Source organism: Aquarana catesbeiana, linkage group LG02 (assembly GCF_042186555.1).
Source record: "Aquarana catesbeiana isolate 2022-GZ linkage group LG02, ASM4218655v1, whole genome shotgun sequence".
NCBI lineage: Eukaryota > Metazoa > Chordata > Amphibia > Anura > Ranidae > Aquarana > Aquarana catesbeiana.
In genome coordinates, this window is record NC_133325.1 from 330,632,791 (window position 1) to 330,650,454 (window position 17,664).

The 17,664-nt window shown below is 39.8% G+C and overlaps 1 protein-coding gene across 2 annotated transcripts in view; it reads right to left on the bottom strand.

Moving 5' to 3' along the window:
- The window catches only part of DMD (dystrophin), a 3,507,873-nt gene that overhangs the window by 1,459,393 nt on the left and 2,030,816 nt on the right, over window positions 1-17,664 (bottom strand). For both annotated transcript variants that reach the window (XM_073614841.1, XM_073614839.1), the window contains one exon: window positions 1,062-1,209. In XM_073614841.1, coding sequence (XP_073470942.1) covers window positions 1,062-1,209 — 148 coding nt within the window. The remainder of the gene's footprint in view (window positions 1-1,061; window positions 1,210-17,664) is intronic.

A 17,664-nucleotide genomic window follows, 5' to 3' on the forward strand; every position in this document is an offset into this window, starting at 1 on the left:
ATCTAATTTCTTGAGGGCTAAAATTTCAGGACTGTACACATACCCCAAAAATGACCCCTTTCTGGAAAGGAGACACCCCAAGGTATTTAGTAAGAGGCATGGTGAGTTTTTTAAAGTTGTAATCTTTCAACACATTGTTTTGAAAATGAAGACAATCATTCATTTTTTTCTTCTACATACTGTCACCAGAGCAGTATCAGCATCATATGACTGGTAACAGTTTGTTGAAAAACATTTTTTTTTCAATGTTTTAACTCTATATACTGTAGATCGATCTATCTATCTATCTATCTATCTATCTATCTATCTATCTATCTATCTATCTATCTATCTATCTATCTATCTATCTATCTATCTATCTATCTATATCCATATATATATATATATATATATATATATATATATATATATATATATATTACAAATTGTTTTTCAAAATGTGACCCGAGCAGTACAGTGTCACCATAGTGACACTGTATGCTCTAGGGAGGTGATCAAGATTTTTTTTCACTATGATTGCTTATTACAGTGAGTAACTGATCACTGTTATAGGGAATCATTTTATGAATGGCATCTATTCTTATGCTATTGTGTACTGTTGTGATAGCTGTGATTGGCTACAGCTGTCGCATGGTACAGGTCTGTTGTGATTGGCCCCTGTATCATGTGACCACTGTGATCAATCACAGAGATCACAATAGTACACAATGAATGTCTATGAATGAAAGCCATTGTGTACTACTGACACGTGATCCCTGTGATTGGTACATGATACCAGGACTGACCCAGTACAACGATCTGTCTTCCGCAGTGTCCAGTCGACACAGAAGGTGGCAGATGATGCAGCTGGGTGGCCCCTAGGGATTGCTCGAGGAGCACACCTGGAGGACGTCATATGACATCCACCCAGGATAAGGAAGCTCTGGCCTCTGCAATCATTTTACAATAGGCTGAGTGGGAAGTGGTTAAAGTAAGTAGACTGGAACTGTGTTTGAGTGTAATTCAAGAACAGGGCTCTTGTAGCCAACAAAAGTACATACAAAAAAGATGATAAACTATACCTTGACTTTTTCCAGTAATTCATTTAACTGAGGCTCATTTCCTTGCTCTGCTGGTGTACTGGCAATTTCCTCGGCATCTTCTAACCACACTTGGAAATTATTTAACTCTTCTTGAAGTCCATATAAGTTCTTCTTCTCCTCTTCTAGTCTGGAAAAAGATGGACAAGCTTTTTATACACTTAGACTAGGGCAGGGCAGCTTAATTTTGTTTAAAAACTAGCTACTTTTCAGTTCTAGCAATATATGCTAAAGTTTTTTTCCTGTGACTTATACTATTTTAGATAGGATAGGGCATGTGCAGAGGGCAAGTGCAGAGGACAAAGCTCTAAGAACCAAAATCTTTACCACTACTATCTCACCTAACAACGCAAATACAGTAAGTAGGTTGTGTTAACTTAGACAGTTGGGCAGGGTTTTAACAGTCCAAAAGTCTAGAGATTTTAAACAATACTTTAACATGCTGTACAGTATGTTATATTTAAATTCAGTTCATGCTAACACCTAAAATAGGTGGTGTAATTTTTGGTGTAAACATCACTTATCTAGAAGTTGCACAGTAAATCTTTTGATATACCCATGGTAAGCAAATTTATATCCAGTTACTATTTTAGGATGACGTTTGAGATATTATTTTTCCATGTATCACACATGTTGTACATTTTACAGTAGATACAGCTGAAACAGCCAAACAGATCAAATATATACGTGGGTTGCTTTAGACCTATTGCACACTGGGCGTTTAGCCCTACTATATGAGGCTCCAGCATTTAGGTGCAGATGGAAGGTAGAGGTGCACTGTCCAGATCCAGCTGCGTGCGTTCAGGGCACTATTCTCTGGGTGCATGCTGCCATACATGTAACCATCTACACACAGGCACCTCATGCACCAGTGTACACGGGGCCTTACATATCAAAAGATTTTTAATTCTGTTTATTCTGTACTTAAATTTACACAGCTCTGCCACACTACACAGCCTGGTCTGGAAGGGACCTGATTTTGCTACAGTAAAGTACCATTCCTAGGTTTTGTCCCTTCCTTAGCCTGTGATTGACCAGTAAAAGAAAATACAGCAGCCTGATAAGCTCATTTGCTCTCTCCTCTCATCATTATAGTCCATGTCAGCACATACACCCAATTAAATAGCTGCTTGTGCTACTTCTCTCTCTCCCAATCTCTGCTGGAAGGGACCTGATTTTGCTACAGTAAAGTACCATTCCTAGGTTTTGTCCCTTCCTTAGCCTGTAATTGACCAGTAAAAGAAAATACAGCAGACTGATAAGCTAATTTGCTCTCTCCTCTCATCATTATAGTCCATGTCAGCACATACACCCAATTAAATAGCTGTTGTGCTGCTTCTCTCTCTCCCAATCTCTGCGGATTGGGATTGCAGGAGGTTAATACTAAGTCAAAATCAGGTACTTAAAAGAGAAGTAAGGGACTTTTTTCAGTATCATACTTACCTCAGTGGATGCAGAATTGGTCCAATGCTGAATCTGTCCCCCGCCACCTCTACACTGAGAACCAAGTGATCGAACACCGCTGATTGCTTGGTTCTGCTCCCTGAGCAGAGATCTGCTGACTGTCAATCAGCAGCTCCCCTCTCTGCTCCCTCCTTGCTCACTTGAGCACTGAGCTGTGGAGTGGGGTGGGGAGAGGCTGTCTCAGGCTCTCAGCGGCTCACTGAAAGGCTGAGATGGGTGTCAGTCCAGGCACCTGAGGGATCCAGATTCCCATTGTCATGATGACATGGTGCCTGGACTGATTTCTGTGACGTCAGCAGAGAGCGGACTTCAGTCTGCTCTCTGCTGAAAATGGGTCACAGGAGTGCAAAATGAATTCCACTCCTGTGATCCATAGGAGAAGCCCAGCCAAAGGAGCTTTGGCTGGACTTCTGCTTTAAGCACTTGCTGACTGCCCTATAGCAGTTTTACTGCTATAGGTCAGCCGCTGTGAGCAGGATCACGTATATGTACTTGATCCTGCACTTCCTATTTAAACAAGGCAAATGGCTGTTCTGACAGGAGGGAAGGCATGGATCCTGCTTCGCTGCAAAGCAGCGAAAAAAATACATTTACTGATGTATCAATGAATACAGAGCTTCAATAATTTTCTACTTTATATCTAGCTGGAGCACAGACAAATATAAAAGGAAAATAATATTTGGTGATAAACACAACACACGATCATAAACTCTGCATAATCTTGAGATGCGTAAATTTAAAAGGTTCTGAGTGGTAAATTAGCTTACTTAGGAAACCCATAGTGCAAAGGTAGAATAGTCAATGGACAATTTGGTGTGAATCGTGACAACAAAATCTAAATTGAATCTATTCACCCATGTGAGATTTATCCCAAAAATCTAGTTGCAGGAAGAGGTTGTTGCATCAAGTATTGATTTGAGCATTTGCAACCAACACATGTCTACCCTCTACTTTAAATACATTTTGTGTCAGAATATATTTTGCACCATTAAAGAGTTGCATGTGGATGAATAAAACAGTAAAAATTGGAAATTGGAGCTATTAACATTTAAACACTGATTGGCTCCCCCGCTGGCCAATTGGGGCGCACACCCACAGATTGCCGTGTATGAGCCAATGTACAGCTATGGCAATTCGCGCAGCCAAGCCAACCTGCCACAGTAGAACTGCGGCGGCTGGTTGGAAACTGGTTAAACCATCCCAAATAGTCAAGGTTGCAGTGAAGAGTGGGGAGACTGAATCTGAAAGTCCCCTAAAAGTACGGGAGAGCCAGGGGGCATAAGCTAGATTACATCCAGCCATTGTATTTTCCAAGAGAACACATAGTTTTTTACGGGTGTGTAAGTTCCAATTAACTATGCGGAGTAATGCAGCGGATTGGTACTATAACGAGAGGTCTGGGAGACCCAACCCTCCATTTGCCTTTGTACGACACATAAGAACATAAGAGAGGTGTGGAGGTTTCCAATGCCATACAAACTTGGTAACCTCACGTTGAGCCTTAAGAAAGAGGACCCTAGGCAATCGTACTGGGACAATCTGAAAAGGAACAGAAATTTGGGGAGTTTCATCATCTTTAGGATGTTTATCCTGCCGAACCAGGTCCTCCCAGGCCCTTAGCGCAACATTTTTTATTTTGAGTACCATGGTTATACATTGTTTACAAGCTGCTGTGAATGAAAATGCGCCTTTTCATTTATTGTCCCATATTTAATATAATTAGTTGTCTCAGTGGTACTCTTCTTTAAACTGGAGTATGCATGTATCTTTGTGGAGCTTTTTCCCAGTGCAAAAAAAGAAAAGTCTTTACAAAAAAATATATATTTGTGGGATTACCAGCAAATACATTATGCCATTTTCTAATGGGATTAGAAAAGCTAGACAAATATATGCATTTAACAAGCCTGTATTAAGAATTTACAGAATTACACCCTGAAAATTCCATTATTACAAAATCAATGTAGACTGTTCAGTATAGCACTGAAAAAATTAGGAGATGGCTCCATTTCATCTGAGCTGCAGAGAGTTTTGTGACACTTGCTTGCAGACCTGCATAATTCCTCTTTACATTCTGTTTCTAGATGTATTCTGTGTATAGAGGTAGACAAACAATACTAATGATTCAGAGGCTAGCTACCTGTGGTAAACCTAGTCCTAACAATATTTATATTGTTAAGAAAACTACATTTATAAGATAGCTTTTGTGACTCATAATCATTTATGACATGAATTTACAATTCATTCAATTTATATAATATGAAATGGTTTTCTGTTTTGGCTTGAAATATTTAATTGTGTTTAAAACCACAGGTCAAAATCATTCTTTGCATAATCCTCTGCATGACATGTGCCATGTATATTGGTAGAGACAGAAGAGGAATACCACTGATCCTTGCAGGCTAATTCCACCAAAAACCAATACCACAGAAATGGAGATGGCAATCACAGTGAATTTAATAAAATATAGAGCAGATGGGGAGGATGGCAGAGCTGTACAGGCAACCACCGACCAGGTGCTGGGACCTTCACATGCATCCTTTGCAGTGAGTCACATGACATCTGACAAGTTAAATTCCATGCTGAATTCTTGCTGCTTTCTTATATCTATTGGGGAGTAGGGATGAGCCGAACACCCCCCGGGTAAAAAATTTGTTCATACACACGAACACCATTAAAGTCTATGGGACACGAATGTGAAAAATCAAAAGTGCTAATTTTAAGGGTTAATATGCAAGTTATTGTCATATAAAGTGTTTATAGACCTGGGTCCTGCCCCAGGGGACATGTATCAATGCAAAAAAAGTTTTAAAAACTGCAGTTTTTTTCGGGAGCAGTGATTTTAATAATGCTTAAAGTGAAACAATAAAAGTAAAATATTCCTTTAAATTTCGTTCCTGGGGGGTGTCTATAGTATACCTGTAATGTGGCGAATATTTCCCATGTTTAGAACAGTCCCTGCACAAAATGACATTTCTAAAGGAAAAAAGTCATATAAGAGTGCTCACAGCTATAATGAATTTTCAGGTCCAGCAATACAGATAGAATTCATTGAAAAAAAGGCATGGGATCCCCCCAGTCCATTACCAGGCCCTTCAGGTCTGGTATGGATATTAAGGGGAACCCCATGCCAATTTTTTAAAAAGAAAATGACATAGGGCTCCCCCTCAAAATCCATACTAGACCCTTCAGGACTGGTATGGGTTTTAAAGGGAACCCAGCGCCAAAATTAAAAAAATGGCGTGGGGGTCCCCCCAAAAATCCATACCAGACCCTTATCCGAGCACGCAACCTGGCAGGCCACAGGAACAGAGGGGGGATGAGAGAGTGCCCCCCTCCTGAACCATACCAGGCCACATGTCCTCAACATGGGGAGGGTGCTTTGAGGTAGCCCCCCAAAGCACCTTGTCCCCATGTTGATGGGGACAAGGGCCTCATGCCCACAACCCTTGCCTGATGGTTGTGGGGGTCTGACTGTGGGGGCTTATCGGAATCTGGAAACCCCCTTTAACAAGGGGACACCCAGATCCCAGCCTCCCCCCTGTGTGAAATGGTAGTGGTACAAATGTACCACTACCATTTCACAAAAAAGTGTCAAAATGGTACAAAAGACAAGACACAACTTGGGGCAAGTCCTTTATTAAAAAATGAAAAAATAAAAATGTCACACAAAGTCTTCTTCTCTCGCTCCGTGGTGAGATTCCGATAAGCCTGGTATGGATTTTGAGGGGGACCCCTACGCCATTTAAAAAAAAAATTGGCACAGGGTTCCCCTTAATATCCATACCAGACCTGAAGGGCCTGGTATGAAATTTGGGGGGACCCCCACGCAATTTTTTTTTTAGATTTTGGTTCAGGTTCCCCTTAATATTCATACCAGACCCAAAGGGCCTGGTAATGGACTGGGGGGATCCCATGCTGTTTTTTTCAATGACTTTTATCTGTATTGCCATACATGACAATTCATTATAGCCGTGAGTACTTTTAAATTACTTTTTTTCCTTTAGAAATGTAATTTTGTGCAGGGACTGTTCTAAACACGAGAAACATGCGCCAATTTACAGGCATACTATAGACACCCCCCATAGACACACCAAACATATAAGCCTTTAAAATTAGCACTTTTGATTTCTCCCATAGACTTTTAAAGGGTGTTCCACGGCTTTCAAATTTGCCGCGAACACCCCAAATTGTTTGCTATTCGGCGAACAGGCGAACACCCGATGTTCGAGTTGAACTTACGTTCGACTCGAACATCGGGCTCATCCCTATTGGGGAGGACTTTACTGGAGAGATATTCTCATTAGAATTCATGCAAATACTGCAACTTTTACAAAGACAATCAAGGATGTTACACTTGCCCAAAAGATTCTGCATAATGTAAAATAAACAAATGACTAGGAAATCCGGATGCAAGGCTTTACCATGGTATTCTAGGATGATGCATACATGCAAGCTACATAGTGGGAGCATTGGGAGGTTCCTTAAAGATATATATATATATATATATATATATATATATATATATATATATATATATATATATATATATATATATCTTTAAGGAACTTCCCAATGCTCCCACTATGTAACTTGCACTTATGCATCATCCTAAATCTTACAAATCATGTTATCATTTTGATCTGAAAGGTTCCACATGTGACATGGGTGATCTGTGTCATGAGGGTGTACAAGACAGTGAACACTGTGATTTAAAAAAAAACCTGTAAAATTTGAAGTGTATTTATAATGTTGGTAATAAGAATTTTATGCCAATAAATGTAGACTAAATATAATATTCTCCTTAGCTACCACAACAATAAAAAAGTTATTCCCTACTAGCTCTGTATTCAACCAATCATAAGCTATTGCTGTCTGTTTTACAACTGTGGAGTATCACTCTCTATTTGCCCTGCAGACCATTGTCACAGGGACTAAAAATGAGAGAACAGTCAAAATTCTGACATGTCACCAGAACACCATTTTCTACATATTTTTGGTAAAAAAAAATTGCAATAAGCGTATATTGATTGGTTTGCGCAAAATTATAGAGTCTAAAAAATAGGGGATAGATTTATGGCATTTTTATTATTATTTTTTTTTTACTAGTAATGGCGGTGGTCTGTGAATTTTATCTGGATTGCAATATTGCGGAGGACAAATTGGACACTTTTGACACATTTTTGGGAACATTGACAATTATACAGCAATCAGTGCTATAAAAATGCACTGATTACTGTATAAATGTCACTGGCAGGGAAGGGGTTAACACTAGGGGGTGACCAAAGGGTTAACTGTGTTCCCTAGGTGTGTTCTAGCTGTAGGGGGGATGGGACTGACTAGGGGAAGAGAGAGATCGGTGTTCATACTTTGTATGAACACACGATCTGTCTCCTCTTCCCTGAAAGAACAGGGATTTGTGTGTTTACACACACAGATCCCAGTTCTCGCTCTGTCATGAGCGATCGCGGGTGCCCGGCGGGCGTCACGCTCGCCGGGCACTCACATCGGTTCCGGGCACACTGTGCGGGCGCCCCTAGTGGCCAAAAGGCGAAGCGACGTAAAGTAATGTCCTTTTGCCAAGCCGTGCCATTTTGCCACAGTAAAACTGCTGCGGCTGGTTGGCAAGCAGTTAAGTCACATGACAAAAATGAAGAGGGCTTATGGCAGTAATGTGAAAGAAAAAGTCCCAGAGGCTTAGGTAGATGAAAAATAATAATAAATTCTGTGTTCTCAGAATGTTTCTTGCCATAACAAAAATATTTAAAACTGAAACAGTAGGGCTAGGAACCTCCCCCTTCTTTTTTGACTGCATCATTAAACTTCCAAACAGAACTCATAAGCTTTAGTTTTCATTGAAGAATAAAAACTCTAACCCCTAGAGAATCTGAATTCATGGTTTTAGAATTCACTGCTTTGTGCCAGGATAATGGGATTTGAACCATTCACTGCAATTCTTATCTCCATCAAGAACAGTCATGCTTTTCATTACTAATATTTTTTTAGCTGAATATTGTTACACTAAAAGATAACTATTACATAGCTGAACAGTTCTTGTACTTTCAGCATCTTATTTTCATCACTATTGTTTTACTAGGTCTTTTGCACTGCAAAGGTAATGTAGGTGGCAAAATGTTTCACTCCACATTTTATCATTCTTGCACAAGTAAAAGATTTCACAATAAAAAAGGTTACATTTTTCTGCTAATCAAACAACACTTTATTGTTTAAATATTTAGATTGGTAGAATACACTAAGTTGTAAAGAACTTGGACCTAAGGGAAAAAGAGGAAAAAAGTTTACCCCTATTTCTATCCTAAAAATTACGACTCTATAACAGAGTCACACAGGGGATGATCATGCTTTATTTCTACATACCATAGGCAGACCCTATTCTAGGAGGGTCGTGCACACCTGCACAGCCAGAACCCTGGTTGCTGGCAAGATGTGGACACATGGTTGGATGTCTCCCACCCAGGACTCTACAAAGCCTCCAGACTCCAGGACCCATTGCAGGATTTAACAATCTGAGATAAAACTGCAAAGCTAGCTTTCTCTGCTCAAAACAAACTTCCATGGAGCCCCTAAACCTGAAAGGATGACAACCCTGGGTAACACCAGGATCATCTGACACTGTGACATTAAGGGGCAGTAGAGGGATTAATGGACATGAAGGAGCTGTTTTTTTTGCAGGTAAATAAACATAGCACCGGTGCAGTGGCGGGCCTTTTTTTTGTTTTTTTTGGGGGGGCGGCCAGCAGCACCTCAACCCCCCACCTGCTCGCTGTCTGCCAGTCAGTCCGGCACTTACCCCCATCTATGTGACAGGTGGCAGGCATTGATCAGCGGCTCCTCTCCTCCTCCTCACTTTTGCCACGCATTGAGCAGTGGCTCCTCTCTCCTCCTCTCCTCCTAGGCATCCAATAGTATAGTCTGTCCTTTCAGCCAATTGGGTAAAGGGTCTCAACTTCCTGATTGGCCAGGAGGAGGATCAGTGTTACAATAGTGAATATTAATTCGCTATTGCAACACACCTGGATGGGCTCGGTTTGCATTCTCTGCGCCCCAAGCCCACCCTATTTTGAAGCCTATTAATCATGTGCTTAAAAAAAGCACCCTCCATTGGAATTCATGGATCTGGAGTCCTTCAAGGGGTCGGGCTTATGAATGGGGGGGCAGTGCCTGTGTGCTCTTAATGGACAGGCTGCCCATGTTCGGGTGTAAGACAGGTGTCTAAAGAAAGTTGTTTATGCTGCTGAATTGATGAGCACTGCTAAGGTCTGTCTCTGCTGGGAATTAACTACACATTCTTTGGACTGCGACAGCCCTCCTGTGTGTAAAAGCTCTGAGCTGGTGAGACCTTACCTTGTTTGTTTTGTGCTAAAGAATAGTTCACTATAATTTACTGCTGTACTGAAGAAGAGTCATTCTTCCATGTGCTGCTGAAGCACTGTTTTGTTTGTTTTTTTGAGGAATAAAGCTTGTTTCTGTTTATTGGCCCCATGAACTTTACACTCTACATATGCATAAAATAATTCTTAAATTACAGAACTGGGCTTTTAACTAAATACTGTACCCAAAAATAACAATGATGTCACTATAGAAGACAAATTAATGGTTCCATCAATTTTCTAACATTTATTAGAAAAGACAAAATCAAATTGACTGAGAAAGAGGTAGACAACAGGTTTCATTTTCTTTGTATTTTATTTTTCCAGTCAAAAATCATGGCATTTATTCTCATTAGAAGGGAGTTGGCAGAGGCATTGCTTTATGTCCTTGCACCAATCGATAGTCAGCAAACCTAGAACATCAGTATGTGATTTGGGATTAATAGATTATAGCATAAAGCTGTACATGGGATAGATAGCACTTATACTGGATGCACATTTGCCACTGGAATGAACAATTTGTTCCATACAAATTAATAAATTAGGAATATGCCATTGTTTTTAAATTTAGAGATGACCTTAAACACGCTCTGTTTTAAAAAGATAATAATGTACTTTACAGATTTCTATTTTTTTCATGCATTCTTTATTTATGTGTTTTTATCATTACAGAACAGAAATCGTATGTTACAACCCATTACAGAATAGCTTAGGAACATCAAAGGTTGATCAGCATTGCACATCCAAACAAAAGTATGCAATAAGGAAGTATACAATGAACGTAGAAAAAAACGTAAGACTGGATGGAGGTAGGCTTGAACCCCAAATATACAGTTAGGTGGCATTAGGTATAAGCAGTGGAGATCCAGGGGTTCTTATGTGAAAGAATGGGAAGCTTTCTTCCAGCATGACAATTGTATTGCTGTACCTAAGGGGTCTCGATTCACAGTGGTAATGAAAAGTACCATTTGATGGGTAATTTTAAAGGTCCAACATAGAGTGGAGGCCTGACTTGAAGTCTTGACATTTATCTACATAAATAAGGGGGAAGAGGAAGTAAGACACCCAAAGTTACATTGTACATAAGTTACAAAGTTAATAATTACATATCAGCTCCAAAATTTGTCATAGGATGCTGAAAACTGAAGGTTGAGGAAGGCTGGGAAAGATGTCCCTGCCGGGAGCTGAGGGGACGTGGACCTGCGGGCAGCCAAGGTGGAAAACACACCACACTCGAGGGGGGAAATTGATATTCATAGTAGGGTGCATAGTAATGCATGACAGCAACTTCAAAACTGTCTATAAAAATTTGAAAATTAAATTAATCAGTGAGAAGTGTATAATGCTGCTTGCAGGTGACATACAGCCTAAATTACTTAATTAGGTGAGTGAGAGAAAAAAGTGGGCAAGTGTATATGGGAAACCACCAGAGAACCACACACCAGTAGAACAATACAATACAGCACCCTGAAATCGTGACAGACCAATCCTGTCAATGGTTCCAGAAACTGACTAAAGTGACAAGATACAGAAAAGGCAAAAAAAGGAGTGAAAGAAAAAAGTGTACCTTAATTCCCAATACTTGTGATATAGCATCCACGTGTGTTCCATAAAGTTCCCAACATAAAATGAGAGACCATTGACTCCCCCAAGAGTGTAATATATACCTACCATGGCTGATACGCATGACACCCCCAGCATCACGCTGGGTGTATTGAAAAACAAGGGCATTCTCACCAGGAGAGCTGACACATGGTGCCCAGCACCTGGGGAGATGCCTTATGCCGCGTACACAGGGGCAGACTTTTCGACCGGACTGGTCCGACGGAACAAATCCGTCGGACAATCCGACCATGTGTGGGCTTCATCGGACCTTCAGCTGACTTTTTCTGTCGAAAATCAGACGGACTTTAGATTTGGAACATGTTTCAAATCTTTCTGACGGACTCGAGTCCGGTCGAAAAATCCGTTCGTCTGTATGCTAGTCCGACGGACAAAAAAGGACGCAAGGGCAGCTATTGGCTACTGGCTATGAACTTCCTTATTCTAGTCCCTTTGTACGTCATCACGTTCAAAGGAATGAACTTTCGAACGGACTTTAGTCCGTTCGTGTGTGGACAAGTCCGGTCGTTCGAAAGTCCGTCGTAACTCCGTCGAAAGTCCGTCGGAAATAACGTCGGACGTTTGATGCTGAAAAGTCCACCCGTGTGTACACGGCATAACACACACTCGTATTAGAACAGACATAGTCCACAATGAGTCACCAGTTGGTGATGTCATGTGCTCGGAGTGGGGTGTGATGCCGATGCATCACGGGAACGCCCACCCAATCCCCCACTTCAGTCAGTTCCTGGAACATTCTGCACTTTATCCTGAAGAAGTGGAGACTCATCTACGAAACGTGTTGAGCTTATCAGATGCAGTCTTTTATTCACTTATGCCTTTATATTCAAATCATATATATGAATTTTATGTACTATGTGCAATCATGAATTTATCTATTGTTGTCAATCATATGCATATCAGCTTTATATCTCCAATGTACCATGTTTTTTATTAGTATTTTTAGGAATAAACCTATGTACCATTGTGCATCAGTATATTATCTGTGTATCACACATTTCATTCAAAGTTCCAACTCCCCTTTTTCTTTATTGACTCTATCAATAGCCTTAGGGCTGAGATAGGGCAGAGTAGCTCAGATTCAATGTATGAAGCCAACTTGATCACAATGGATATATATTTGTTTAAAATTTGTAAATTAGGGACTATTCTATGAGCCAATATCTTGGCAAAAAGTAGTTGGTGCAATGTTGCACATCTTTTCCCCTCTTTCGGAATTATCAAGATATGTGCCACTAAGGCAAAGGGATGAATGTCCTGCCTTAGGCATAAGGAATGAAATGCCTTCACAAAATATGCAGTCAGTAAGTATTGGAATATTTACTGACTGCATATTTTGTGGAGGCATTTATAATAAGAGAGTGAAAACCCATCCAGGATGGGTGCTTTCCCAGTGTTAGTTGAGTGCCATTAATAATTCTTATGAGTCTATTGGATCATTGAGAGCCTGAGCACTACTTTCATCCAGGGCCAGTAGGCTTGTTCTCATAAAGTAATCTCTAATGTGGTCTATGTGTGTGATTGTTGTGGTGGGATGCTTGTCTGGATGAAGGTTATATAACTTTGTGTAATAATGCCTAAACGCCGCTGCAATCTCCCAGGTCAGGGCAAATTGGATCCAGTGAAAGTGTAAATCGCAGGAACAAAAGTTCTCACTCAATGTTATCAGAGAGTGTTGGCTAGTGAATGACTACAATGGTTTCCAAAATCAAAAAAAAGAATGATGGACCTTAGTGAGTGTCGCTCTTGCCAAAACAGAGAGTACAAAGCTGGAGTCAGCAGCTGACCAGTTCCCTGAAGAATTTCACTGTTAGTTTTTGTGTATGGAGGGATTCAGCTTTATCCAGTGTATTCAAACGAGTAAGTTGGTAACAATTTATCTTTGTTGTGTTTTTATGTTGGGACCCGAGTTTGATTAGTAGACTTAGCATGTAGACTTTATGGGTCTCCCAAATTGTGTGTTGGAATATTTAAGAGGTGGTATTTATGAAAAAATGGTTGTGTTCTCTGCTTTAATCAAGTGATCTTAAAGAAGGGATTCATTTAGGCACCAATTGTAAGATGTATGGGCATCCTCAGGAAATTACCCCATTGTCCGAAAGAGTGATTGTCAGGGCCTGGATTATTTAGACCCCAGAACTCCTTCTGTGTCAGGCAATGTCTCTACTTGAACCTTGTTTGTCTTGAATCCTGAACTCTTTGCTCCTCCCATGAAATTCCTGATTTAAGCCATGTCTCTGCTTTTCCTATTTGCCAGATTATTGCGCTCTCCTCAGCCAGTATCTCACTCCTGTCTTCCCTGCTGCTGTCCATATTTTACTACCACTTCTTATCAACCCTTGGCTTGTTCCTCGACTACACTTCTGCCTGATCCCAACCTGCAACTACTCATTATCAACCTTTGACTGGCTCACTGACTATGCTTCTGTTTGAGCCCTACCTGCTTATCCACTACTGGACCCCAGCTTGCTCACCTCCTGGTGGGGCAATGCTAAGGACCGCAACCTGGTACTAACAAGCAACAAAAACCATCAGGAGCTCTGGTGAACTAAGTACTTCTTAGTTCACCTTCTAAGTACTTCTTAGTACACCTCAGGTGAGCCCACATCATTCACCAGGGTTACTGCCTGTGTAGCTATCTTTCTGGTTGGTGGTAGTTCTGTTACTGCTATGGCAACTGGTCTTTGAGTCTGACCCCTGATCTTGACAGTGATGTTACCTATATTCAACCAGGTGGTAAAATGCAAATGGCAGTGGGAAATAAAAAGCATGTCAATATGAAAGTAACTCCCATGTAATAGAGAGTGGTAAGAATAATTCTTGGTAGTAGGATTGTTTTTAGGTATGTTAAGCCTTCGTATGTTAGGGTAAGTAATGATAATATCAAGCATGTCTCAGGAATAGTGTAGATGGGCAAGATATGTTGTATAATGGCCCATTAAGACCATAGTCCAAAGTAGCTCTGGTGGGGCTGAAGACGAATGGCTTCATAGGGTTTTGATGATATAGAAAGTCTGTATGTATCCAAAACATATGCCAGGAATTCCATCCTTGTGCACCAAGTGAAAGGTGGGGGAAGATAAGAGTGGGGTGGTAAAAAGGTGGAAGGGTAAGAGCATGAAACAAGTTTGATGGCCATATTTTCCATACATTGCAAAACTTATAATGGCTGACAAGCCTTAAAAAGATGCATTAAAGTTGAGTAACTTGGTCTATATTTGTAGGCAATGTCTGGCAATGTAACCAGTAGCTCTGAGAGCACATTTAATTAGTGGGACATGCAGCAATGATGTACATGGCTTTGTCTTCTATCTATAAAGAAAACCTTTCACATGCCCAGGCAGGTAAAAATGATCATATGGTAATAAAATTTGAATTGATCGTCAAAAGAATAGGTAGATCATTTTCTTTAACATAGATCTTATTTTTGTAACATATTTTGGTTTGATTTGACCAAATTTGGAACAGGTTACCTGAAATGAGACATAAATCTTAAAAGACATCAAGAAGTATGAGGGATGAAATTAATGACTTTTCTCCTAAAATATATCAGTTGCCTGGCTGTATCTGGCATCAATTTTGTTTAAATTTGTTGATTTTAATATGTCATATTAATAGATTGTCATTTTAATAGATTGTTAGTGTAGACCCTCACAGTTAATAGTTACAGTCCCAATTGTACAGTACTCATTCCACAAATTATCGCTGGATACAATACCCAAGCTCTACTGCTGGTGATGCTGTCCAAGGCTGAGAAATGGTGCTTGTGACTTAGATGTGCAGTCCCCCAGTACTTCTAACATTGATAGATATAAGCCAGCAACTCCATTGACTCAGAAGAATATGGACACTTTAGCTCTATTTTACCACTTCTTTTATTCCAGTGTTTGCACTGTAGTGCTAATCCCCAACCTCAGATAGCTTTCTCCTTCCAAAATTAATGTCTTCAAAATGTCAGTTCTCCGAGCCAGAATGATCTACTGCATGGATCTGTTGCATTATCACTACTAGCTCAGTCATAGGTACCACAGGGAACATGTTACAATGTTAAATTAGGTTTTGGTTGAAGATGCATTGATACATAGTACAGTTTATGCAAATGATCTGTGCTGCCTGTGATGTGTGTGCAGTATACATAGTAACAGTAACTAAATGTTTGTTATACAAAGGTGTAGTCTAAGTGTGTTATATAAAACAACCAAATATTTTTTCATGAATTAATATAACTTTATGCAACTGTGGTGGCATCCTATAGTATATAATATGTTGTATATAAAAATGAATACATTCTAGCATGTGCACATGTGGACCATTAAATGGTCTCAGTAACACATGCTATATTGAGCAAGAGTTCTATCCTCTCATATATCTTCTTGTAATGCTAGGACAATATACACATCTAGGACAAGTAGAACAAGGCTCCATCTCCTCAGGACTCTCTCAGTCATAGAATGTTACTTCTGTTTTTTTACCCTCTCCCCCCTCAGTTAATTTTCACTGAGCCATCCACTTTCTGTCATGTGCCCCACATTATCTGTCACCTTCTAGCAGTAAGCAATAACAATACCAACATTTTGGGCATTCATGCATTATGCCATGATGTTCTGTGCTGCCATTTAACTACAACATGGTGCTCTGGGTACTTTAGCTCTTCTAGAATACTAAAAGTTCTTTTTTAACAAAACTCCTTGCGCAATAATTATTTTTATACTGTATGAATATAATTCTTCTCTTTACAACCTGTTGACATGGATTGAAGCAAACAATACATAAGAATTGTAACTTTTGTCTCTCAAATTAAATATGCCCTAGATGAGACCATGACTAAACTGATACAGAAACAACATAGATCTCCTAATATTCATGAGCGTAATATCTCTTTGATGGGTATTTACATGACCAGTGACGACATTTATCTAAAAACATTTCAGCAATGAAGTAAGATCTATTATCAGACATCAAAGCAATGTACCAGTTGAACTGGAGGAATATCTCTTGGTTTCAAAGTTAAGATTTAATATCTTAAATCAAGGATGGGAACAGGATCAGAATTTATTATCTTTCATTTCTCGCAGGCTAAAATTAAAATGATTAACAGTGATTTATACAACTGCAGAGATTAAATATTACATATTTATCAGTGGTTTCATACTTACACACTCCGATTTCTCGTTTATAGACTGAAAGCAAATAAACACACTGGGGTTGATTTACTAAAGGCACGTAGACTGTGCACTTTTCAAGTGCAGTTGCACTCTATAAGGGCATTTGCTCCAGAGCTTAGTAAATGATGGGAAGCTCTGCAGACAGCCATCATTCAATCACGTGCCAGCAAAAATGCTGTTTTTATTTTCCTTGCGTGTGAATGGGTATTCATTGAAAAAAAAAAGCTTCACCTCATTTACTAAGCTCTGGAGCAAATGCCCTTGCAGAGTGCAACTGCGCTTGCAAAGTGCCCAGTTTATTTGTCTTTAGTAAATCAACCCAAAGTGTCTTGATTTTATGGAACTGCTTTAAGCCTAGTTTGAATAAGGCCATTTTCAGCACCCCTAGTACTGAGAATAGGAAAAGAAAGGTTTATATCCAAAAAATGGTCACGCTGGGACATGTATGCCACATATGCAATATAAAAATATGTGTGCGGATGAAAGGAAGGAATTTTAACAGAACCACATCCCAAAAATTGGTACATAGGTAAACATAGGAAAGGATAGGGATTTTAAAGGTGCTACATCAATGGATCAGAGTCTGGACCTTTTAAATCCATATCCTCACTTATGCAATAAGGTACCCCGAAGCTCCACAGCCCCTCTAACATGCTTCAGGATAATGCAAAGCTACAGTATATTAGTGTGACCCTTAAAGTGATTGCAAATGATCACCTAGTAAAAAACCCATTCAGTTTAAAAGAGAAATGAAATGCAAAACACTTGTGTATAGTTATAAAAAAAATTATAAATATATTTTTCCCTTTCTTATAAGTGATCATATATTCTCTGTACTCAGCTGCATAAGAGCTGGGTGAGGAGAAGCAGCAGTACACTGAGCTTCCCAGTAAAAGGCTGTGCAGGGGGGGTCTGGATAAGTCTAACCATTGGAGGGGATCAGGC